The 25,530-nt window shown below is 49.0% G+C and overlaps 1 protein-coding gene across 1 annotated transcript in view; it reads right to left on the bottom strand.

Moving 5' to 3' along the window:
* Positions 1–10,430: 10,430 nt before the first annotated feature.
* The window catches only part of LOC140404691 (latent-transforming growth factor beta-binding protein 2-like), a 685,726-nt gene continuing 670,626 nt past the window's right edge, over positions 10,431–25,530 (bottom strand). Inside the window, exons 35-36 of the mRNA XM_072493356.1 lie at positions 19,164–19,313; positions 10,431–18,062 (exon numbers count right to left, since the gene is read on the bottom strand). Of these exons, the coding sequence (XP_072349457.1) occupies positions 17,905–18,062; positions 19,164–19,313 (308 nt within the window). The 3' untranslated portion in view covers positions 10,431–17,904. The remainder of the gene's footprint in view (positions 18,063–19,163; positions 19,314–25,530) is intronic.

Here is a 25,530-nt window from a genome sequence, read left to right as displayed (position 1 = left end):
CACTCTGCTCGAAGCATTTTGGCGCCAACACAGAGGAAGACGCCAGCGCCATTAGCGCTGTGATGCACTTCATAAAGAAATGTGGTCTCAGTGCGGGTGACCATTTTAAGCAGCTGACAGGAGCCGCCATCTTGTGCCAGAAATGTAGCAATCGACGTGGCCCACGGCAATGTCCGGCCTTTGCAAAAGTCTGTTCCAGGTGCGGCCGTGTTGGTCATTTTGCAAAACTGTGTTTTTCGCCTCCTACATTGGACCAAATCAGGTCAGTTGAGGCGGTGGATCAGATGTCTCCGGACGACCAGTTCTTCATCGATCTCATCGCAACCAAGGACCAGAAGAGACCGACTCTTAAAGATGAAGATATATTCTCAAAAAATAACGACGTTAGTACGAACGAACTTGAAGCCACCAAAACCAGGTGGAAAACATTAGTGTTCTTAAACGACTCCTTGGTACGATGCGAATGAGAGCCAACCCCCTCAGTCAGTCCGCTTTGCACAGGCTGAACGCGCAGCCAAAAGTCGTTGATCAACCGAGACTGCCGGTACGCCACGGTACGAAAAAGATGGAGACATTCGGTGAATGTGAGCTTGAGCTTAGCGTGCACGATACAACGTACATGTTACCGTTTTATATTGTGGACATAAAAATCGAGCCCACCATCATAGGAGCAGATGCATGTGAATTCTTGAACCTAGTTGAGCGACTGTACATTCCAGAAGATGGGTGGCCAGGCAAATACTACAAATCCCTAAAAGATTATCACAGTGCAGACAATGAGGATCTAGCGGACGTACAGGCAGAGGATGACAAATCGGATGAAGAGACGGAAGAGCCAAAGAGCATTCCGCAATTCTGGTTAACAGTCTTCAAGAAGGTGTATGTGCTCAGTGGCATGATACAGGAGCATGATGAGCCTGTATTAAAACATCTACACGATGTGAATGTTATATGTTCAGAGCCTGAAAAGCCGAGGAGCTTCACTCAGTAGTTTAAGTTTGAGCCTAATGAGTATTTTACAAATGAGGTGATTATGAAAGTATATCAGATGGATTCGCGGCCTGACAAGCTTAAATCTTTATTCCCTGATGAACTAGAAATCATAGGGTGCACAGGCTGCAAGATCGACTGAAAGAAAGGATAAAATGTCACGTTGAAAACAATTAAAACTAAGCCGAAGCCCAAGGTTCGAAGTATTTAATTTCTTCAGTCCTCCTGAAGTTCCACAGCATGAAATGTTAAATAGGAGTTTGGCAGCAAAACACGATGCTGACTTTGAAATTGGTTGCCTCCTACGCGAACACATAATTCCGTGTGCAATGTTGTATTTTACAGGAGAAATCATTGCAGACGATGCGGACTCCGAGAACATCCTATCCGGCTGCATCACAGCCTGGTATGGCAACTGCTCGGTCCAAGATTGCAAGGAACTGCAGTGTGGTGAACTCAGCCCAACTCATCGCACAAACTTGCCCCCCTCACATTGATTCTGTATACACCTCCCGCTGCCTCAGGAAGGCAGACAACATTATCAGAGACCCCTCCTACCCAGGCATTGCCTTCTTCTAGACCCTTCCATCAGGCAGAAGGTACAGAAGTCTGAAGACTCGCACATCCTGACACAGGAACAGCTTCTTCCCCACAGCTACTAGACTCCTCAACGACTGTCCCTCGGACTGATCTGTTCCCTGTAAGAATACTATTCACGACTCCCTATGCTGCTCTTGCTCATGTATTTGCTTCGTCTGGCCCCTTGTTCCGCACTGTAACCAATTTGTCGATGTACCATTTGTCAATGTTCTGTTGATTATTCTTTTTGTCTATTATGTACTGGTGTTGGGTGGAGGTGTTGAGTTTGGGTAGGGTGCTCTTTCCAAGAGCCGGTGCAGACTCAAAGGGCCGAATGGCCTCCTTCTGCACTGTAAATTCAATGATAATCTATGATTAATCTAGGACAAAGATTCGGCACAACATCATGGGCCGAAGGGCCTGTTCTGTGCTGTATTTTCTATGTTCTATGTTCTATGTACTGTGTACGTTCCCTCGACCGCAGAAAAATACTTTTCACTGTATCGGTACATGGGACAATAAATCAAATTAATCAATCAATATGAAGATATATATGATGACTTCGAAGATGATGTAGAAAGCAAACGTGTAGATGGTGAGCCAGATGAAGACGAATATGAAATGTTCGTCAATCTATTTCGCAGAAGCAATGACGAGCTTGATGGAATAGCCTGAGAAGCGCTGCTCCGGTGGTTTGGCGGGAATGACGAGGTGGTCACAAGGGGCGCCCAGAAAATGCTGGACACTGAGCAGGGAGAGAGCGTGGAGATGGCGCACTCCAAAATAAAAAGTGAGATCTCAGTGGCCAATACCTCAGAGGAACAGCTAGTCACAGACGATATCTTACCAATCTTGGAGAAGCTTGCTCCAGAGACACTTGGTGAATCGTTTCATGTTGCTGAAGTGGTTCCGGTAGTCGATTCCCTGATCCTCGAGGCTACTCCATCGGAAGACGAGTTGGAGGAGCTGATGACCATATCTCTATGCAGCCCATCGGATCACACACATATACTAGGGCAAGACCAGGATGATCCATCGCCTGCATCGTCAGATCCTGAGAGCGTTGGCATAGTAATTTCCAGTAATGAGGAGCCATTAATCGTTGTTCCAACAAGCCAAGAAGGGACAACACCTGATGTTATAGATGTGACATCCACACAGGCACCAGAGAGCGAGGCTCTCCATCCTCCAGATAAGGATGCAGAATTGGGCGTGGCTACACAATCCCGTGGAGACATGCTGGCGTCACAGGCCTCAACTGAGGATCTGCACACTTCAATGATCAGGGTGCAGAACAGCACTAAACCAGGGGTTGCCAAACCCAAACATAAAAAGAAAAGAATTCATCAGATGATCCAAAGATGTGTGGGTTGGGTGGATTGTTCGTGCTAAATTGCCCCGCAGGGAAGGTTTTAAGGTGTACATGAGGACAGTTGTGCACAAGGATAGTTCCAGGAGAGTCTATTGTAACTATGATAACTTGGTCTGTATCTGGTCGTTGCCTTACCACGTGTACATTAATGAATCATAATGCCGATTAAGTCACCAGCAGTTCTGTAGATTCATTGCTAGATAAGATTATGGAACACAACAAGAGCATTAGATGAATATAAATATTTGAATGATGTCTCCCAGGTGTCACCAGACAGCTGATGTTAACAATAATAATCTTTATTAGTGTCATAAGTAGGCTTACATTAACACTGCAACGTCATTACTGTGAAGATCCCCTAGTCGCCACACTCCGGCGCCTGTTCGGGTACGGAGAATTCAGAATGTTCAATTCACCTCACCGCACATCTTTCGGGACTTTTGGGAGGGAACTGGAGCACCCGGAGGAAACCCACGCAGACAGTGACCCAAGCCGGGAATCGTACCCGGGTCCCTGGCGCTGTGAAGCGACAGTGCTAATCACTGTGCTACCTATAAATCCACTAGTAGCATTCTATCAAAGTTGAGGAAGATAGTTTTATGCTGATATGCGCAAGTCAATATTGCAAGCGAGGAAGCTAACATATACTACAAGAAGAGTTAATGAGTCTTTGAATCAAAGCGCATAGGAGGACGACTTATACTACAAGTTGTAATAATTGGTTTCTGTGTGTTGGTGCCCAAGATATAGTAGCAGTTCTTACTTTTGTCCCCCTGGTCATTGAACTTTATCTTGCAGTAGTCTGTTCTCAGACTGCAAGTTGGCATTCAGTGCCAGAGTCACCTTTCTCCACATGCCTTGCAAAATACATTGTTCGTGCTTCCTTTTACTGGTAGCCAGTGGTCTTTGCCATCTTGAAGGTTTTTGGCAACAAGTTCTTATATCTTTTCTGTCTCAATGTCATGTTCCGTTGCCTTGAGTTCCTCAGACTGTTCTGACACAAGTCCATTGTTATCAAATTACTGTAAATTCCTGGGACTAGAGAACACAATCCACTCTGGTATAATAATCACAACTTACGTGCTGCTCCACGTGGTCTGTTGTTGCACTTCTAATTGCTGAATCATTAAAAAAAAAAAGTGTTTATTCAAATTTTCCAACAAAATTTTCAACAACCCCCCCCCCCCCCAATAAACAAAAAGAAAGAAACGCAAACACAACAGTCAAAAATTATACAAAACTTTTACATTGGGTTTCCCCGTATACAGTACCCCCCCCATATGACATTCAAAGGCACTCGTAGGGAAGCCCCCCCCCCACCCGAATTCCCCCCCAAAAGAGACCCCCCCCCACCCTTGGGTTGCTGCTGCTGACCTCCTCCTAACGCTCCGCGAGATAGTCTAGGAACGGTTGCCACCGCCTGAAGAACCCCTGCACAGACCCTCGTAAGGCAAACTTTATCCTCTCCAGCTTAATGAACTCTGCCATGTCATTTATCCAGGCTTCCACACTGGGGGGCTTCGCGTCCTTCCATAACAGCAAGATCCTCCGCCGGGCTACCAGGGACGCAAAGGCCAGGATACCGGCCTCTTTCACCTCCTGCACGTCCGGCTCGTCCGTTACCCCAAATAGTGCCAACCCCCAACTTGGCTTGACCTGGACTTTCACCACCTTGGAGATAGTCCTCGCGAAACCCCTCCAAAACCCGTCCAGTGCCGAGCACGACCAGAACATGTGGACGTGGTTCACCGGGCTTCCCGAGCACCTCCCACGTCTATCCTCCACCCCAAAGAACCTACTCAACCTCGCCCCTGTCATATGCGCTCTGTGAATAACCTTGAATTGTATTAGGCTGAGCTGGTGCAAGAGGAGGAAGAATTAACTCTACTCAGGGCATCAGCTCACAGACCCTCATCTATCTCCTCCCCAAGCTCCTCCTCCCACTTGCCCTTTAACTCCTCTACCGAGGCCTCCTCCTCTTCTTTCAGCTCCTGGTAGATCGCCGAAACCTTGCCTTCTCCAACCCATACACCCGAAATCACCCTGTCCTGAGTCCCCTGTGCCGGGAGCAGTGGGAATTCCCTCACCTGCCGCCTCACAAACGCCCTCACTTGCATGTACCTGAAAGCATTTCCCGGGGGTAGCCCGAACTTCTCCTCCAGCGCCCCCAGGCTCGCAAACGTCCCATCTATAAACAGGTCCCCCATTCTTCTAATCCCTGCCCGATGCCAGCTCCGAAATCCCCCATCCATCCTTCCCGGGACGAACCGATGGTTCTCCCGAATCGGGGACCAAACCGAGGCTCCCACCTCACCCCTGTGTCGTCTCCACTGCCCCCAGATCTTCAACGTCGCCGCCACCACCGGACTCGTGGTGTACCTTGTCGGCGAGAGCGGCAACGGTGCCGTCGCCAGCGCCCCCAGGCTCGTGCCCACACAGGACGCCATCTCCAACCTTTTCCACGCCGTCCCCTCTCCCTCCATTACCCACTTACGGATCATCGCCACATTGGCTGCCCAATAATAGCTGCACATATTTGGCAGAGCCAGCCCTCCCCTGTCCCTACTACGCTCCAGAAACACCCTCTTTACTCTCGGGGTCTTATTTGCCCACACAAAACCCATGATACTCCTATCTACCCGTTTGAAAAAGGCCTTGGGAATCATAATGGGAAGGCACTGGAACACAAAGAGAAACCCCGGGAGGACCATCATTTTAACCAACTGCACCCTGCCCGCTAGCGAAAGCTCCTTTCCGCCCTCTTCAACGGCAGGTCGTCTATCCCCCTTCCCTGGTCCCCTGGATGCACCACAAACAGCTCACTATTCCCTACATTAAGCTTATACCCCGAGAAGTCCCCAAACTCCCTTAGGATCCGCATGACCTCCGCCATCCCCTCCACTGGATCTGCCACATACAGCAACAGGTCGTCCGCATACAGCGACACCCGATGTTCCTCTCCCCCTCGGACCAGTCCCCTCCATTTCCTGGACTCCCTTAGTGCCATGGCCAGAGGCTCAATTGCCAATGCAAACAGCAAGGGGGACAGGGGGCACCCCTGCCTCGTCCCTCGGTATAGCCGAAAGTACTCCGACCTCCGCCGATTCATAGCCACACTCGCCACCTGGGGTCTATATAGCAACCTGACCCAGCTGATGAACCCCTCCCCGAACCCAAACCTCCGCAACACTTCCCAAAGATACTCCCACTCCACCCGGTCGAAGGCCTTCTCCGCATCCATAGCTTCCACTACCTCCGCTTCTCCCTCCACCGAGGGCATCATAATCACATTGAGGAGCCTCCACACATTAGTGTTTAGCTGCCTGCCCTTTACAAATCCCGTCTGGTCCTCATGTATCACCCCTGGGACACAGTCCTCAATTCTTGTAGCCAGCACCTTCGCCAGCAACTTAGCATCCACATTGAGGAGCGGGATTGGTCTATACGACCCACACTGCAGTGGGTCCTTGTCCCGCTTCAGGATCAGAAAGATCAGCGCCCCGGACATTGTCGGGGGCAAGGTCCCCCCCTCCCTTGCCTTATCGAAAGTCCTCACTAGCAACGGGCCTAGCAGGTCCGCGTATTTCCTGTAAAACTCGACCGGGAACCCATCTGGCTCCTGGGCCTTCCCCGCCTACATGCTCCCCAATCCTTTAACCAGCTCCTCCAGCCCAATTGGCGCCAGTAAACCAGCCACCTCCTCCTCCTCCACCCTCGGGAACCTCAGCTGATCCAAAAATCGTTGCATCCCCTCTTCCCCCGCTGGGGGCTCAGATCTGTACAGATCCCCATAGAAGTCCCTAAATACCTCATTCATTCTCACCTCACTCCGCACCGTATTCCCCCCGCTATCCTTAATTCCACCTATCTCCCTCGCTGCCTCCCTCTTACGAAGCTGGTGTGCCATCATCCGACTCGCCTTCTCCCCATACTCATACGTCGCCCCCTGCGCTTTCCTCCACTGTGCCTCTGCTTTCCCTGTGGTCAAAAGGTCGAACTCCGTCTGGAGGTTCCGCCGCTCCCTGAGTAGTCCCTCCTCGGGGGCCTCTACATATCTCCTGTCCACCTTTAAGATCTCCCCCACCAACCTCTCCCTCTTCCTGCTCTCACACTTCTCCCTGTGGGCCCTGATGGAGATTAACTCTCCCCTACCGCCTTCAGCGCCTCCCAGACTACACCCACCTGCACCTCCCCATTGTCATTGGCCTCCAAATATCTTTCAATGCACCCCCGCACCCGCCCGCACACCTCCTCATCCGCCAACAGTCCAACATCAAGGCGCCACAGCGGGCGCTGGTCCCTCTCCTCCCCAACTCCAGCTCCACCCAGTGCGGGGCGTGGTCCGAGATGGCTATGGCCGAATACTCCGTTCCCTCCACTTTCGGGATTAGCGCCCTACTCAAAATTTAAAAATCGATCCGGGAGTAGGCTCTATGGACGTGGGAAAAGAATGAAAATTCCCTGGCCTGGGGCCTGACAGACCTCCATGGAACCACTCCTCCCATCTGGTCCATAAACCCCCTAAGCACCTTGGCCGCAGCCGGCCTCTTACCCGTCCTGGACCTAGAACGGTCCAGTGCTGGGTCCAGCACCGTGTTGAAATCCCCCCCCATTATCAAGCTTCCTACCTCCAGGTCCGGAATCCGACCCAGCATGCGTTTCATAAATCCGGCATCATCCCGGTTCAGGGCATATACGTTTACCAGTACCACCCGCACCCCCTGCAACCTACCGCTCACCATCACATATCGACCTCCATTATCCACTACAATATTCAGTGCCTCAAACGACACCCGCTTCCCCACCAGTATTGCAACCCCTCTGTTCTTCACATCCAGTCCTGAATGAAAGACCTGCCCTACCCATCCCTTTCTCAGCCTAACCTGATCTGCCACCTTCAGATGTGTCTCCTGGAGCATAACCACGTCTGCCTTCAGTCCCTTTAAATGCGCGAACACACGGGCCCTCTGGACCGGCCCGTTCAGGCCCCTCACATTCCAAGTTATCAGCCGGATTGGGGGGCTGCTCACCCCCCGCCCCCCGCCGACTAGCCATCTCCTTTTCTAGGCCAGCCACGTGCCCGCGCCTCCCGCACCCTCCAGTCCCCCAGACGGCGGACCCCCGCCCCGACCACCTCTCCTACTTCCAGCTCCCCTTTGGCCAATGCAGCAGCAACCCTATACCCCCCTCTACCCCCACCCCCACCCCCCGCTAGATCCACATCTAGCCCTTTTGCTCCCCCCATAACACTCCCGTAAGTCAGCTGACTCCTGCTGACCCCGTCCTCTCCCGCCATTCCATCGACCCCCTCCAGTGTGAGAATCCCCCCTCCCCCTCCCTGGCAGTCAGTGTGCGCTCCTCTCCAGCACCACCCATCCCCCCCACGGCCCCCACCCCCGTCCTTCTCTAGTGCTGGAAAAAGCCCGCGCTTTCCTGATCCGGCCCCGCCCCCTCTGGCGCAGCTCCTTTTGCGGCCTTACCCCAATTCCCCATCCCCGGGCCTCCACTCCCCCTCTTCCTTCGTGGGGGTCTGCCCCTCCAACAGCGACGCCCACGCTCTCCCACAGTCTCCCCATCAAATCCCTTCACCCATCCCCATCCAGCACCCAAACCAGAGGAACATTCCCTACACGTAATAAACACCATATACACAGTAAACATCCCCCCACAACAAACCCTCAATTTGAGTCCAACGTTTCAGTCCGTATAAAGCTCCAAGCCTCATCAGGCATTTCGAAATAGTGGTGCCGATCCTGGAACGTGACCCACAGTCGCGCTGGCTGCAGCATACCGAACTTCACCCCCTTTCGATGGAGCACAGCCTTAGCCCGATTAAAACCAGCTCTCTTCTTAGCCACCTCTGCACTCCAATCCTGGTAGATTCGGATCTCCGTGTTCTCCCACCTGCTGCTCCGCTCTTTCTTGGCCCATCTCAAGACACATTCTCTGTCCATAAAGCGGTGAAACCTCACCACTACAGCCCTTGGCGGCTCGTTGGCCTTGGATATCCTTGACAGGACCCGATGAGCCCCATCTAGCTCCAGAGGCCTCGGGAAGGCTCCCGCGCCCATCAGCGAATTGAGCATCGTGCTCACATATGCCCCAGCATCAGGCCCCTCCACTCCTTCGGGGAGACCCAGAATCCGAAGATTCTTCCTCCTCGACCTATTCTCCAGGTCCTCAAATCTTTCCGCCCACCTCTTGGGCAGCGCCTCGTGCGCCTCCACCTTCACCGCCAGGCCCAAGATCTCGTCCTCGTTCTCCGAGGCTTTTTGCCGCACCTCCCGGATCACCGCCCCTTGGGCCTTCTGGGTCTCCACTAGCTTCTCAATCGCCGCCTTCATTGGCGCCAGCATTTCGGTTTTCAGCTCCTCAAAGCAGCGTTTAAGAAACCCCTGCTGCTCCTGCGACCACTGCGCCCATGCTGCTTGGTCTCCACCCGCCGCCATCTTGTTTTTTCTCCCTCTCACTTTTCGCTGCTCCAAGATCACTTTTTTCACCGCTCCACTCCATATAACGTCGGGGGGACCTTGCTGTCACCTTCCCACACTGGAAGCCGTCGAACAATTGCCGTTCGGGCCCCTCTAGAGAGCCCAAAAGTCCGTTCCCGGCGGGAGCAGCCAAACGTGCGACCTACCTAGGCATAGCCGCAACCGGAAGTCTGCTGAATCATTTTAAAAGGCTGATGAGCAAGGTTCCATGCTGCCCACAGAACAATGCTCCAGTGTTGGATGGGAGTTGTGCTTTTGACATGCCAATGGATTTCTAAATGAGCTTACCTTGCATTTCGTTGTGGGGTGAGTGCTGCAATGCATGGACAGTCAGAAGTCCCAAGTTCAGAGGCAAAAATGAAGTAACCAGTCGCATGGATTGTCAGCACCAAGTTAAGTAAATTAACAGAGAATTTTGTACAGTTAGTTGCATCAGATAACTTGATGAAGCAATGTGGAAAATGAACCAGAAAGTTCACATCACTTGGAGACCATATCGGTCATTTGTCTGTCAGTGCAGGAATCCTGATCCAAGTTTGTCTGCTTCAGGGAAAGTTGCTCGGAGTCCCAATCATCTTTTGACACTTCCCTCATTTAAAAAAAAAAGACCAGAACAAAAGCAATGCTGGAAAACACCTTTTGGGACAAACTGCATCCTAAACATGGACATGTGAGCCCTACAATTGCCATTCTCAATATACTGACTGATGATCCCCACATTGACAATTTTCAGGCTCAGGATGAAAGAACATTCTGCATCAATGCCCTTGTTTAGGATGGGAAAATGACCTGACCCCCCAAAAAAAATGCCACATATACCTCTTGGGCCTGGCTTTATGGCTATAATATCCTGGATGGGCCGTGGATTTTTGGTCCATAAATTTCAGTTTGGGGTGAAGAAAATGTTTTTCACCGGGTTTGTAAAATCTATGATCGCTACATAATAAACTGCAAACTAAGAAAAAATGCTGCACGCAAAAGAAAGACAGAGAATATAATGGAGTTACAACCAGTTTTATTTCCAAAGATGAAAATGATAAATTCATGTTTGTTGGAGTAGTTGACTTTCCAGACAACAGCTGTATTTTCAGTACAGTGATACTGTCCATAGGCAGTGCCAACCCATAACAAGTGACTAGACAATGGAATATTTGATACAATGACCGGAACAAATTAGAAGACGCCCATGACAGGTTGAATCAGGTTCTAGGTAATGCCTGTAAAGTGGCTTTTCTTGGAAAGAACCATGCCACCTCATGGGAAAGTCTGGTACTGCAGCCATCTTGAGCAGCAGCAAATGTGTCCTTTTATCAACTGAGCAAGCAAGATATTGTAAGCTCTGGAGGATTTCCAGTACTTTCTCGAGCAAGCACTGATTCCCACACCAACTCTGGTATTTTATTCAAGCAAATCAGTAATTGTCTCCCTAAATTTGATTTGCCTAATTTTTCAATATATTTTGAAATATTTTACACATCAGTACAGAATCCAGGATCAAACAAATTTTCTCTGATTTCAAATAAGTTTTAGACAATAGTTATTTTTTCTCCACATCGTTCGTTTCAAGAATCCAGGGGGGTACTTTTATGGCAGAAGTGGGACCATAAATTGTGGCAAGCTGTTCAAAGGTCCATTGACTTAGGTGTGACAGGAACAACCCATTGGAGGGAGGAGGGGCCACCCCCCCCCCCCCCCCCCCCCGCCCCCAAGCCCCCACACGATGTGTGGAATGGGTGGAGAGTTTCACTGTTGCTGTAAAATACTTGGGAAAACAACCAGTGTTTTTTAGCAGCTGATTTTATTTTTCAAATAATGCAGATTGTTTTTGTTAAGCGTTTGTGGATTGCGTGACAACTGATAAATAGTTATAAATACCATAAATCAACCAATACCCAGGTTCTGAATGAGAAGGAATTATTAAACCAAATGATTCCCTGCTCAAGAAGTGTAAGCTTGTTTTTGCACTTGGTCTTCAGGTTCCACAAAGTACCAATAAAGTCAAATCTCAGCGCAGACCTGATAATAATTAGACCAATGTACCGTAAATATTTTAAAGATCCATTTAATATACCAGTAGAATAATGAGCAGTGTTAATGAAAATAACCTATAATCATAATACAGTAGTTTTGAGATTAAATCGAATAACCAAATTAACCATGAAGCAATTCTTTTACAACGAATATACCAGAGAAGTTAAAAAGTCTCATACAAGTCATTGGGCGTGGCTCCAACCGTATGGATACTTCAGGAGTGTTTTTTCTTCATCCACTAAGGGTGATCAGAAGAATTCAGATACACACTACTCAAGAGATTTCTGTTCATTAGCTTAAAGCAGTGCAAGGTTGAAAAATTACCACTTTAGATTCAACCCATGGTGATATATGGTATTGGTTGATCTATAACAAATACCCAAAACTGCTCCACAGGGCAGAGAATTTGCACTTTATATGGTACAGTGTGGAAAATGCTTTCTAAAAGTTACATTTTGCAACAGTGAACAGAAATAAAATGAAATATGGCTAAGGCACTTTAACACTTCAAATTATCAGCATGAGCTACTTGTGTTTTTAGCCAGATCTTATGTAAAGAGAATAAAGTCTGAACTGAAAACAATTACAATGTTATTACTAAATAACTAACATTTACCTAAAACATTAAATACATTGCATTTTGTATATAAATCTGTACAAAACGTATGGTCATTTTTTTTTGAGAATGGTACTTGTATCCACAAAACATATACAGGAATCAGGTGTTGTAGCTTTACAGATGTTTTAGTAGCAAGAATGATTTACAAGGGTGCCAGATTATTAACTATATAAAAAAAACAAAATACACACACACAAAGGAAAAAAAATCATATGTTTTCTTCACTTGAGATTTTCAATAATTTACCTGTCCTTTGTTTACCACTGGTTAGATCTGGGGTAGGATTCACAACAGATTCATGTTATTTGCAAGACTTTTGGATTTGATTATAGATTAATATACAGGCTATAGTCAAGCAACGATTTGGACAGCTCATTTGTCATACAGGTATATGTATTAATTTTGTACATATCAATATGCTCCTTAAATTATATGTTATCACAATTATGTAGAAAATCATACTGTAGCTTTAAAAGAATAATTTGGCTCCATCAGTGACTCATCAAGATTGTTTATTGAGCTGCTGGACTATATTTGTTCCAGATTTGATCACATTTCCATTCTGCAGTAGGCGCTCTGAATTTGGAATCAGCATTCCTGGGTTTGTGAGTGAAAAGTGACCAGCTTTTTCACTCCATATCCAGCAGCATCTGCTCAAAGTTAATTGGATGATGGCAGAAGCAGGCTAAACGGTGATGCCCCATCATTGAATAGCTTGCCAGCCTAGAAGTTTAAATATGAAGAATGACTACCTCAACTATGTTTAGTGCTTGAAATCAGAGCCAATGTGGAATCAATAGCTTCAACAAAGGGCTGAGGGGTGATAATTGGTGAGGACAAAAAGTGAATTTAATTAATGTTCAAGGCAATTGAGGTAAATTTTCAAAGCAAGGTAACAATAAAATTAAAGTGCATCCATAAGCTAATAACATCCTTTTAACAATAAAACTGCCAAGTAATGGCTCTGTATTAAAATCCAATTCTGAACTACTCAAAATAATATACATCCTATTTTACTGCAAATTTGAGTTACTCCCTTCTCATTACATTTTCTATTGTATGTCCTCAAACATTGAATAGATAATGTGAAGGTTATGATTGATTCAACAGTCTTTAGTAATTTTTGTTCTAGTTAGAATTTTCCTCTGGTGGCATTGTGTAAAGAAATTTTGAAGTTTTTTAAAAAATTGGTTCTTTATCAACAATTGCAAGTACAGTGCATGGAGCATTGACATCACTCAAGTTGCTAAAGTACATGTAATCAAATTGGCTGAGGTCAACAGCAGCCAATACTGCATTGTATGTTTCTACCATCTTACCATATGAATAGTGGAAAAGATTATTTGAGGCCATGTATGATACAATTTCAGATCCATCTTCAGAAATCTAAACTTTTGAAGATTTCAGTTTTAATTAATGAACTGCTTTCAATGCACTTTTATTCTTCAGAGATTTAGATAGTGGATTCACTTTAAGATAAGCTTCAATGAAGAAGCCAATTTTAATATTCCTCAATTTGGCAAAAATTCCACCTAAAGCTATCCATTATCACTTTTGCTGATGGCATATTATGGGAGTTACAATGATTATTTAGGTTAAGGCTTATTTGAATTTTTCTTTACTTCAGAGTTTCAGTCCAGAAGTTCTTCATCACAGAAAGAAAATCTGGAAAAAGTAAGGTCATTGTATAGAAGCAGAACCCTAGAATGTCACTTACTTCATGTTTGAATAGATGGATACCCTGACGAGGCTGCTTTCGGAGGGAAACATAAGGGATCGCAGATGTAACACAGAATGCAACTTAGTGAGACTTGAATATATGTGAATGCTAGATCATTGATAAGTGCATGTTTTCTGCCTGGAAATGGTAGGGAGCAAGATGCAAATTGTTGATTAGTGCTGTATACCATTATCCAGAAAGATCTTGCTTACTGTTCTCCGCTGATTACTATTACAAATTGATTGTTATCTACGTGTTGCAGTTAAATGTGGGCTGACCCCAAGAATATACATTTCCAGCAATTCCTTTGTGCTGCTGTTGTGAGATACATTTCATTTTGATCTTGGGCTCCAGAAATCCACCTGTCTGTCATCTGATTCTACAATGGGATCTATCCATGTTTTAATGAGGCCAGTAAGAATAACGTTTTTACTTGTACAATCTGCTAAAGTCTATAACTCAACCCTACATCACATGAGACCTTTCACCTATGGAGATTAAATTTAGCTTAATTTTACATTAACCAAAAAATGAGCCCGAATTTTCAGGAGCCTCTGCCATTGGAAGACTCAACGGGGAGCATATCACCGCTGACCCCAGCAGGCACGATACCATTTCCCGCTCTCATGAATGTTGATTGACATAAGGCAGGAATTCCACTCCTCACTGGGAGGATGTCCCACCATTATCCAGCAGCTCTTCAGCCCCTCCAGAAACAGTGCTGCAACGGCCAGAAGAGACACTGCAGGGAGCTGCCTAGAATTAAGTTCTGGGAACTAGAGAAGAGGGAAATGGCAGGGGTCCTAGGGCAGGGAGGGTAATGAAGGCTTCTGGGAAGTACTGATGGGGCTAATTAGGGTCCTGGGGATAGGCTGGAAGGGAGGGAGGTCACCGGGCCTTAAGGGGTGGGCACCTCTAGTCAGAAAGGGGCATCAGCTGGAGGCTCCCTACTCCCTTCCTGTCCAAGATCGAACTCTGTTCGTTTTTAGGTTTGCCCTCCCTGATCTGTCATCTGTTCCCCAGCCTAAAAATTGAGGCTGGGTGGGAAAAGGCCCTTAAGTGGTCAGTGAATGCACATTCAAGGACTTTAACTGAGGCAAGGGCGGTTCCTGGCCGAAGCCCTGCCCACCCAATGTAAAACCGCGACCAGATTGGTTGGGCGAGATGCCAGAGGGAGTCCTATCCATACAATTTCATGCACCCTCCCACCTCAGAGCTTGCTGAAGAGGAGTGTGGGTGGGAGGAGGGGGCCGGGGGGGGGGGGGGGGGGGGGGGGGGGGGGGGAGGAGGAGGAGGAGGATATGGGGGACTTAAAATCTGGCCATGCAGTTTGAAATTCTAAAAAGATTTGACTTAATAGATGTGGGCAGCACGGTAGCACAGTGGCTAGCATTGTGGCTTCACATCGTCAAGGTCCCAGGTTCTATTCCCCACTGAGTCACTGTCTGTGTGGAGTCTGCACGTTCTCCCCGTGCCTGCGTGGGTTTCCTCTGGGTGCTCTGGTTTCCTCCCACAGTCCAAAGATGTGCAGGTTAGGTGGATTGACCTTGCTAAATTGCCTTTAGTGTCCAAAAAGGTTGGGAGGTGTTATTGGGTTAGGGGGATAGGGTGGAAGTGAGGGCTTAAGTGGGTCGGTGCAAACTCGATGGGCCGAATGGCCTCCTTCTGCACTGTATGTTCTATGATTAGATAGGTGACACTTTTGAAATGTAGATTGCATTTTCTTTATAATATCATAGCTAACTGGAATTCAAAAGGAAGTTATTAAAATGCAACCAAGTTACCAAAAGAATGATTTATTTTAATATCATGGCTTGGCAACCATACACAACTAACAGCTTTTCCTATAGAAGTGAACATTGAATCTATGTGTTGCAAAGCTAGTTTCTCTCATGCATTTATACTTCCCCTATTATTACTTTTAATTGTCCTTGGCTCCCCACCCAAGTTTATGAACAGGATGTAACATTGAAAGTTCTTACTCAAATAAGGATAACTTTTCTGAATTTGTAGTCCTGTTGCTGAGGTTTCCACACTGTCAGTGTACATTGGAAGTCCAATTTATTTGATTTTCCAACTGCTAAATTTAAATTTGGAAAAGTATTGCCCGAATTCCCAGTAGATGCTCTTGCCAGAGCCAAATTGTGCATTGGGTTGCACAGTTTTAAAATTATCCTAGGTGTAGCTTTTATTGCATGAATAATCAGTCAACACTTTTTTTCACTGAAAATTACTCAAATTCATTGAAATATTTTTCTAATGTCATCTTTAAAAAAAAAAAATTTAGAGTACCCAATTATTTTTTCCAATTAAGGGGCAATTTAACATGGCAAATCCACCTACTCTGCACATCTTTGGGTTGTGGGGGTGAGACCCACGCAGACACGGGGAGAATATGCAAACTCCACACGGACAGTGACACAGGGCCAGGATCGAACCCGGGACCTCGGCGCCGTGAGGCAGCTGTGCTAACCACTGCACCAGCATGCTGCCATTATGTCAGCTAACATCAATAAGACAATGCAATGAATGCTAGCCAAGTTTTTAAGGAAGGAAAATAGACAGAAACTAAGAATAAAAATAAATATTTGTAGATTTAAAGAGATTAGCTCAGAAATTATGTCGTCCGATATTAACTTTGGAATTTTTCATGCGCTCATATGAAATAGCTTTGTGTGCTGTTTTAATAGGCATTATCCGTTTCGAATAAATGGGTTAAATATTGGACAAGATATTTTCATACAAACATGACCAGTGGTTGGACGTAATATTACACAGTGTTATTTCTAAGATAAGGATTTAATATGGAAAGGAGCTGAAAACCATAAGCAGGAGATGATAATACAATCCTATTGACATATTCTTGTCAACACATGGGAAAATAGTCTGATATAGCGGCAATAGCTTGTTGGCTTACAGGAATGCTTCCAAATCACTATCACATGTAGTCAAAAATGACAATCAAGTGTCTGCAGAGATTTCAAGCGGTAATGTAACAGGTCTTCATTTGCTACACCTGGTATAAGCAGCCTTAAAATGGGATTGATCGCTTTGCTGCCCAATTAACACCGATCACACGGTTGGCATTGTTTTGGAAGGTCTATCACTGGACACCTACACAATCTACCTTTTTCAAATGTATTTCGATATGCAAGTTTAGGTTGGAAATGGCTATGTTTGTGCTCTGCATGCTCCAATCATTACCAATGGTGGTAAATATGGATAAGAGGCCAAGCCAAGCTTCAATGTCGAATCCAGGCCACACACAATCTGGAATCCTCTTCCTCAATCATCACCCTCCCCGCTGGCCCAATAAAGGATGCCAGTGCCTCAAAATCATGACCCATGCCTCAAAATGACACGTCACTATGGGTTCTCTTGTCTGGCTGGCGTGCCTCAAAGGTCAAAATTAGCTTCAATGATTTTTGTGTCATTAGAAGCTGTAGTCTGTGATATTGATACATGATGGAAGTATGAGCAGAGATATCTACTGGCAGAAAAACAGTACTGCATTTTTTTCAACTGATCAGGGGGACTTTGAACATGAATATCTAATGATATGTCATTTGAAAACCCTAGGACACCAAAACAGAAGCTGTTTTAAACTAGGAAACATTTTATTTCAGAAACAATATGTATGTGAGTCTATCCTAACTATGTTCTCATACTGTAAAAACAAGAAATCCTTGGTAGCAATATGTAATAAGAAATAACTTACTTTTTGATCTTTTGCTTAAGCAGATGATATTTATCACTATCTCTGTGTCAATTATTTCAAAGCCATTCAGGATGTCTTCAAGTAACAATGACTTCACGCAGTCTGTTAGTCTCCATCTATTGCATGTTACTTGTACTTTGTATTGCCTCTATTATTTTTCCCAATTAAATAATCACAAATCTAATCAACATTTTATTGAAGGTCACAGACATAAATTATTGTTATTGGGTTGCTGGACTGGTGGATTGGTAGAGTCCTTGCACTGAACATTTACTCTCACTCATATAATCAAATTGATAATCCCAAGCAGAATAAACATGTATTTTCATTAAAATAAATCTCCAAGTGCTTCCTTATCCCTTGCCAGCGACAGTGTTCCAATTCTTAGTGATGTCTTGCTTCTGTTTCCGGTACACAGTCATTAGGATATTGGGAAAGCATATAGCCCGGTAAACAGTTGCACTTATATGATCCCTCTGTGTTCTCACAGCTTGCATTTGTGCAGAGTATGCTGTCACTCAAATCCTCACATTCATTAATATCTGAAATGCAGTAAACATGATAAGAGACATTTCAACTAATTGAAAAATAATTTTCACCTAAGAAATAAGAGCAGGAGTAGACCATGACGCCTCTTCAGCTTGCTCCAACATTCCGTTAGATCATGATGGATCTTCAATCTCAACTCCACTTTCCCAATTCATCTCTGCATTCCATAATTTTGTTGTGGCTATAACGTTCTAGTTACTGTGGATCCCATTTTTATAGGATGCAGTTATTTTATATTCCATCAATTTTCCCCCTTTAGTTCCTGAAATATCGGCCACTTCCTGTGATGAGTATCCTTAGAGAGATTGTTGTCTGCTATTTGAGTTCAATAACTTAATAGGTTAAACTGGATCTTGTCCGCACCGCATACATATATATGATCACGATGAGAAAAGCCTGCATTCCTTTCTAACCTAGAGATGCTGAAGTTAATTCCCTCAATCCTATCAATACAGAGATTAATGGCTTTGCACAGTCTATTATTCACAACTTACTTGTCTGCTACTTGTACTTTGTATTGCCTCGGCAACTTTTTTTATATAGAGATTAGCCAACAGTCAACGCATTTTAGCAATTAATTTGCTGGGTGATGCAGTGAGATAGAGCTAGGTCCTTTGAGTTAGAGGGTATGGGTTAAAATCTAATGATAATGACAGATCTAATGACAGATAATTAGGTCTTACTCTGATAGTCCCTAGTCAACTATAAAAACAGATATATCAGCTATGTTACAACATAAGTTTACAACCGCTTTCAGTCATGTACCACAAAACATTTTCTTATGACCCATTTGCCCAATGCAATAGCTTTTTAATTCACATGGCTTCTTTTTGCTCAGAATGTTACCTTCCGCAAGGGGACCCTTCAGCTGAAGAAAACTGTATTTGCTCAGAGAATAGTGTCAGCAATGGTACTAATGAGAAGGCTAGTTCTTTTTGGGAGAAATGATAAAGCAGAAAGCAGAACTGATAAATACCACTGAGAATTCTGCATCCCACCCTCCCAACAGAAGGGGAGTGATTGGAGGTCAGGGGTAGCAGTGTGAGAAAGGGGAGCTAGGGCGAAAGGTTATACTGAAGCAAAAGTACACTCACCTACACAAGTCATTTTTGTCATATCAAGCTCAAATCCATCAAAACAATCACAGGTGTACCCTTCTTCCACTCGAACACATCGCCCATTTTCACAGCCATTCAGAATTCCACACTCTTCTGCTTGCAAGCCTTCAAAACTACTGGAACGATCTGGAAAAAATTAGATCAAATAGTATCAACAAATATACGAGAATAGCTTCAGGCATTCCCAGTTAGACAATACCATCTTTGAACTGACAATACCAACTCCCATTGAATTGTGCTCTGCAATCCAGCTCAATTGTTGATTTCAGCTACATCCCACTGAAGTACCGTAGCTATGCTCATTGATTTTGCTGTGAACTGACAAGAGGTTAGGACAAAACTCTGCGGTTAGAGTTGTTAAAATCTGTACAATATTTGAAATTGAGCAAACCACAACAGATTCAACAACTACAATTCTGCGTTCTGTTCCATTGTCACTTACATAACCTGTATATTTGGGTAACTGTCTCCTAACTGTATGTCTTTCACTTCCTCTTAGCTACCTGCTGCTTACTTCCTCATCAGCTCATAATTCATTTTATTTAAATACAGTCCACATCACATTCAAAGGTCCTTCCGATCTGTATTGTGCTCAGTATTGCCTCAAATTGTACGACATTAAAATCTTAATGATGGTTTGTTTTACATATAGATTCTCTCCCTTTTTGCATCTACACGAGAACTATGGTTTACCAATTATATACAAAAAAGTTATGAGATATGGGCCCAGATCCTCCACGAGGTGGCAATCATTATTAGATTGCCACAGTGCTTGATAGTTTTTCCATGCCCCAACATTGCTCCACATTTCTTACTGTCTGCATTTCTTACTGGGTCATTCAAGCCAGACTTCTCGCATCTTGGAAAACTCCACTGCAGCAGTGTAGCATTGAAGGAGGTGGTGTGGAGGAGGAGGGGCAGGGGGGAATGGCCAGGACATACCCCTCCTTTTACAACATTAGCTGTCATATAGTAAGTTCAAAGTTTGAATGTTAGCGAATTGGTAAGTGGATGAATGAGTGAATGGGCAGGGTGGTGAGTGAGGCGCATAGGTGGGTGAGGCAAGTGGCTAGGGTGGCTGGGCGATCTGGAGAAGATCTGGCCCCATATGTTTTCTCCATAATCAAACATTTTTCCATAATTGATTAAACAACTTGTTCTTCCCTTTTGGCACATTTTCTTCAGCAATAATGGAACATTTTGAAATAATTAGTCAAGAAGGGTGCCTGGAATATAATGTCCTGAGAATCGTTAAAACAATGAAAACAATTCTGAAATCTTCCATGTAATGTTCCTGCTTTGACATACTCAGCCCACAGTGTGCAGAATGTAGAAAATCAAACAAAGCTGCACCATTTATTATTGTATCCATTATATTAGAATGCCTATTTATATTGAGAAGAAATGTTAGTTTCTGCCATCTAGTGGCAGAAAGAATGAATTTCATCAAATAAATTGTTAAAGACCTCGGTAAGGGCAGTTAGAAATTGGGAATAAAGTTGTGCCTTTTTAAAGCACACCAATTTAGCAGGCAATACTCCCATTGCTTAATGAGCTTCAAAGATGTCCAAAGCAGAGACCAAAAACACTTGATTATCCTTTGAGTCGATAGATTAGGGACGTACTGCTTAATAAAGGCACTATCCTGAACATTCATCATCAATGGCAAGTAGGATTCCAGGTTTACAGCACTCAGGATTCTTCAGTATCACTCCACCCCATTCCAAATCCACCCATGCTGCGAGTGAAAGGTAACATCCATTTTAAAAAAACCTTTCCTGGGAAGTTTGGAGAAAAAGAACTGACCTACTGGTCTTCACAGCAGTTCCAAAGACCCTGAGTGGTCCTCAGGATCTCCGCCAGAATGCGTCCTTTTCCTGCAGAGCACCTCCACTCCCTCCTAATCAACATCCATCCCGCTATCGCCTTCCAGCCCCTCCCCAACACCTTCTACCCATCCCCATCGCCTTCCTGCCCCTCCCCAACACCTTCCACCCATCCCCATCGCCTTCCACTCCCTCCCAATCAACTTCCACCCCCCTATCGCCTTCCAGCCCCTCCCCACCTCCTTCCACCCCCTCCCCATCGCTTTCTGCCCCCTCCCCATCGCCTTCCACTCCCTCCCCATCGCCTTCCAACCCCTCCCCATCGCCTTCCACTCCCTCCCCATCGCCTTCTACCCCTTCCAATCGCCTTCCACCCCCTCCCCATCGCCTTCCACCCCCTCCCCATCGCCTTCCAACCCCTCCCCATCGCCTTCCAACCCCTCCCCATCGCCTTCCACTCCCTCCCCACCTCCTTCCTGCCCCCTCCCCATCGCCTTCCACTCCCTCCCCATCGCCTTCCACTCCCTCCCCATCGCCTTCCACCCCCTCCCCATCGCCTTCCACCCCCTCCCCATCGCCTTCCAGCCCCTCCCCATCGCTTTCTGCCCCCTCCCCATCGCCTTCAACTCCCTCCCCATCGCCTTCCAGCCCCTCCCCATCGCCTTCCACCCCCTCCCCATCGCCTTCCACCCCCTCCCCATCGCCTTCCACCCCCTCCCCATCGCCTTCCACTCCCTCCCCATCGCCTTCCACCCCCTCCCCATCGCCTTCCACCCCCTCCCCATCGCCTTCCAACCCCTCCCCATCGCCTTCCACTCCCTCCCCATCGCCTTCCACTCCCTCCCCATCGCCTTCCACTCCCTCCCATCGCCTTCCACCCCCTCCCCATCGCCTTCCACTCCCTCCCCATCGCCTTCCAACCCCTCCCCATCTCCTTCCACCCCCTCCCCATCGCCTTCCACTCCCTCCCCATCGCCTTCCACCCCCTCCCCATCGCCTTCCACCCCCTCCCCAACACCTTCCAGCCCCTCCACATCACCTTCCACTCGCTCCCCATCACCTTCCAGCCCCTCCCCATCTCCTTCCACCCCTCCCCATCACCTTCCAGTCCTTTCACATCACCTTCCACCCCATCACATTCCAGCCCCTCCCCACCTCCTTCCGCTCCCTCCCAATCAACTTCCACCCCCCTATCGCCTTCCAGTCCCTCCCAATCGCCTTCCAGCCACTCCTAATCACCGTCCACACCCACCCCAATCACCTTCCACCCCCTCCACATCACCTTCCACCCCCTCCCCATCACCTTCCAGCCCCTCCACATCACCTTCCACCCCCTCCACATCACCTTCCACCCCCTCCCCATCACCTTCCAGCCCCTCCACATCACCTTCCAGCCCCTCTCCATCACCTTCCACCCCCTCCGCATCACCTTCCCGCCCCTCCGCATCACCTTCCAGCCCCTCCACATCACCTTCCGGCCCACCCCACCTCCTTCCACCCCCTCCCAATCAACTTCCACCCCAAAATCGCCTTCCACCCCCTCCCCAGCACCTTCCACCCCCCTCCCCACCTCCTTCCAGCCCCTCCCCACCTCCTTCCAACCCATCCCCACCTGCTTCCAACCCATCCCCACCTCCTTCCGGCCCCTCCCCATCACCTTCCAGTCCCTTCACATCACCTTCCACCCCCTCCCCATCACCTTCCAGCCCCTCCCCATCACCTTCCAGCCCCTCCCCACCTCCTTCCACCCCCTCCCCATCGCCTTCCACCCCCCAATCGCCTTCCACTCCCTCCCAATCACCTTCCACCCCCTCACCATCGCCATCCACCCCCTCCCCATCGCCTTCCACCCCCTCCCCATCACCTTCCACCCGCTCCCCATCACCTTCCAGCCCCTCCCCACCTCCTTCCACCCCCTCCCCATCGCTTTCTGCCCCCTCCCCATCCACTCCCTCCCCATCGCCTTCCACTGCCACCCCAATCACCTTCCACCCGGTCCGCATCGCCTTCCACCCCTTCTCCATCACCTTTCACTCCCTCCTCAATCAACTTCCACCGCCTCCGCATCGCCTTCCACCCCCTCCCAATCAACTTCCACCCCAAAATCGCCTTCCACCCCTCCCCACCACCTTCCACCCCCTCCCCACCTCCTTCCAGCCCCTCCCCACCTCCTTCCAACCCATCCCCACCTGCTTCCACCCCCTCCCCACCTCCTTCCGGCCCCTCCCCACCTCCTTCCGGCCCCTCCCCATCACCTCCCCAGTCCCTTCACATCACCTTCCACCCCCTCCCCATCACCTTCCAGCCCCTCCACATCACCTTCCAGCCCCTCCCCACCTCCTTCTACCCCTCCCAATCGCCTTCCACTCCCTCCCAATCAACTTCCACCCCCCAATCGCCTTCCAGCCCCTCCCAATCGCCTTCCAACCCCTCCCCATCGCCGTCCACTCCCTCCCCATCGCCTTCCACCCCCTCCCCATCGCCTTCCACCCCCTTCCCATCGCCATCCACCCCCTCCCCATCGCCTTCCAGCCCCTCCACATCACCTTCCAGCCCCTCCACATCACCTTCCAGCCCCTCCACATCACCTTCCAACCCCTCCCCACCTCCTTCCACCCCTCCCCACCTCCTTCCACCCCTCCCCATCGCCTTCCACTCCCTCCCAATCACCTTCCACTCCCACCCCAATCACCTTCCACCCGGTCCGCATCGCCTTCCACCCCCTCTCCATCACCTTTCACTCCCTCCTCAATCAACTTCCACCCCCTCCGCATGGCATTCCACCTCCTCTCCATCACCTTCCACCCCCTCCGCATCACCTTCCCGCCCCTCCGCATCACCTTCCAGCCCACCCCACCTCCTTCCACCCCCTCCCAATCAACTTCCACCCCCCAATCGCCTTCCACCCCCTCCCCACCGCCTTCCAGCCCCTCCCCACCTCCTTCCACCCCCTCCCCACCTCCTTTCACCCCATCCTCACCTCCTACCGGCCCCTCCCCACCTCCTTCAGGCCCCTCCCCATCACCTTCCGGCCCCTCCCCATCGCCTTCCAACCCCTCCCCATCGCCTTCCACCCCCTCCCCATCGCCTTCCACCCCCTCCCCACCGCCTTCCACCCCCTCCCCACCGCCTCCCCCACCCCTCCCCACCCCATCCCCCACCCCCTCCACCACCCCCTCCCCCACCCCCTCCCCTCCCCACCCCATCCCAACCCCTCCCCACCTCCTCCCCACCTCCTCCCAACCCCTCCCCACCTGCTCCCCACCTCCTCCCAACCCCTCCCCACCTCCTCCCAACCCCTCCCCACCACCTTCCACCCCCTCCCCACCACCTTCCACCCCCTCCCCACCACCTTCCACCCCCTCCCCACCACCTTCCACCCCCTCCCCACCTCCTTCCACCCCCTCCCCACCTCCTTCCACCCCCTCCCCACCTCCTTCCACCCCCTCCCCACCTCCTTCCACCCCCTCCCCACCTCCTTCCAACCCCTCCCCACCTCCTTCCTCCCCACCTCCTTCCTCCCCACCTCCTTCCTCCCCCTCCCCACCTCCTTCCTCCCCACCTCCTTCCTCCCCCTCCCCACCTCCTTCCTCCCCCTCCCCACCTCCTTCCTCCCCCTCCCACCCCACCTACTTCCACCCCCTCCCACCCCACCTCCTTCCACCCCCTCCCACCCCACCTCCTTCCACCCCCTCCAACCCCACCTCCTTCCACCCCCTCCCCTCCTCCTTCCACCCCCTCCCCACCTCCTTCCACCCCCTCCCCACCTCCTTCCACCCCCTCCCCACCCCCTCCCCACCTCCTTCCACCCCCTCCCCACCTCCTTCCATCCCCTCCCCACCTCCTTCCACCCCCTCCCCAATCACCTTCCACTCCCTCCACACCTCCTTCCACTTCCTCCCCACCTTGTTCCACTCGCTCCCCATCGCCTTCCACCACTTCCCCATCTCTCTCCACCCCCTCCCCACCTCCTTCCACTCCCTCCCCACCTCCTTCCACCCCCTCCCCACCTCCTTCCACCCCCTCCCCACCTCCTTCCACCCCTCCCCACCTCCTTCCACCCCCTCCCCACCTCCTTCCACCCCCTCCCCACCTCCTTCCACCCCCTCCCCACCTCCTTCCACCCCCTCCCCACCTCCTTCCACCCCCTCCCCACCTCCTTCCACTCCCTCCCAATCAACTTCCAGCCCTTCCCAATCGCCTTTCCACTCCCTCCCCAATCACCTTCCACTCCCTCCCCACCTCCTTCCACTTCCTCCCCATTGCGTTCCACTCGCTCTCCACCCCCTCCCCAATCCCCTTCCATCCCCTCCCCATCGCCTTCCACCCCCTTCCCATCACCTCCCACCCTCTCCCCATCGCCTCCCACCCCCTCCCCATCGCCTCCCACCCCCTTCCCATCGCCTCCCACCCCCTCCCCATCGCCTTCCACCCCCTCCCCATCGCCTTCCACCCCCTCCCCATCGCCTTCCACCCCCTCCCCATCGCCTTCCACCCCCTCCCCATCGCCTTCCACT

Source organism: Scyliorhinus torazame, chromosome 2 (genome assembly GCF_047496885.1).
Source record: "Scyliorhinus torazame isolate Kashiwa2021f chromosome 2, sScyTor2.1, whole genome shotgun sequence".
In the NCBI taxonomy this organism is placed as follows: Eukaryota; Metazoa; Chordata; class Chondrichthyes; order Carcharhiniformes; family Scyliorhinidae; genus Scyliorhinus; species Scyliorhinus torazame.
Note: the sequence above shows the minus strand (reverse complement) of the source record. Positions and strands in the feature narration are given on the sequence as shown.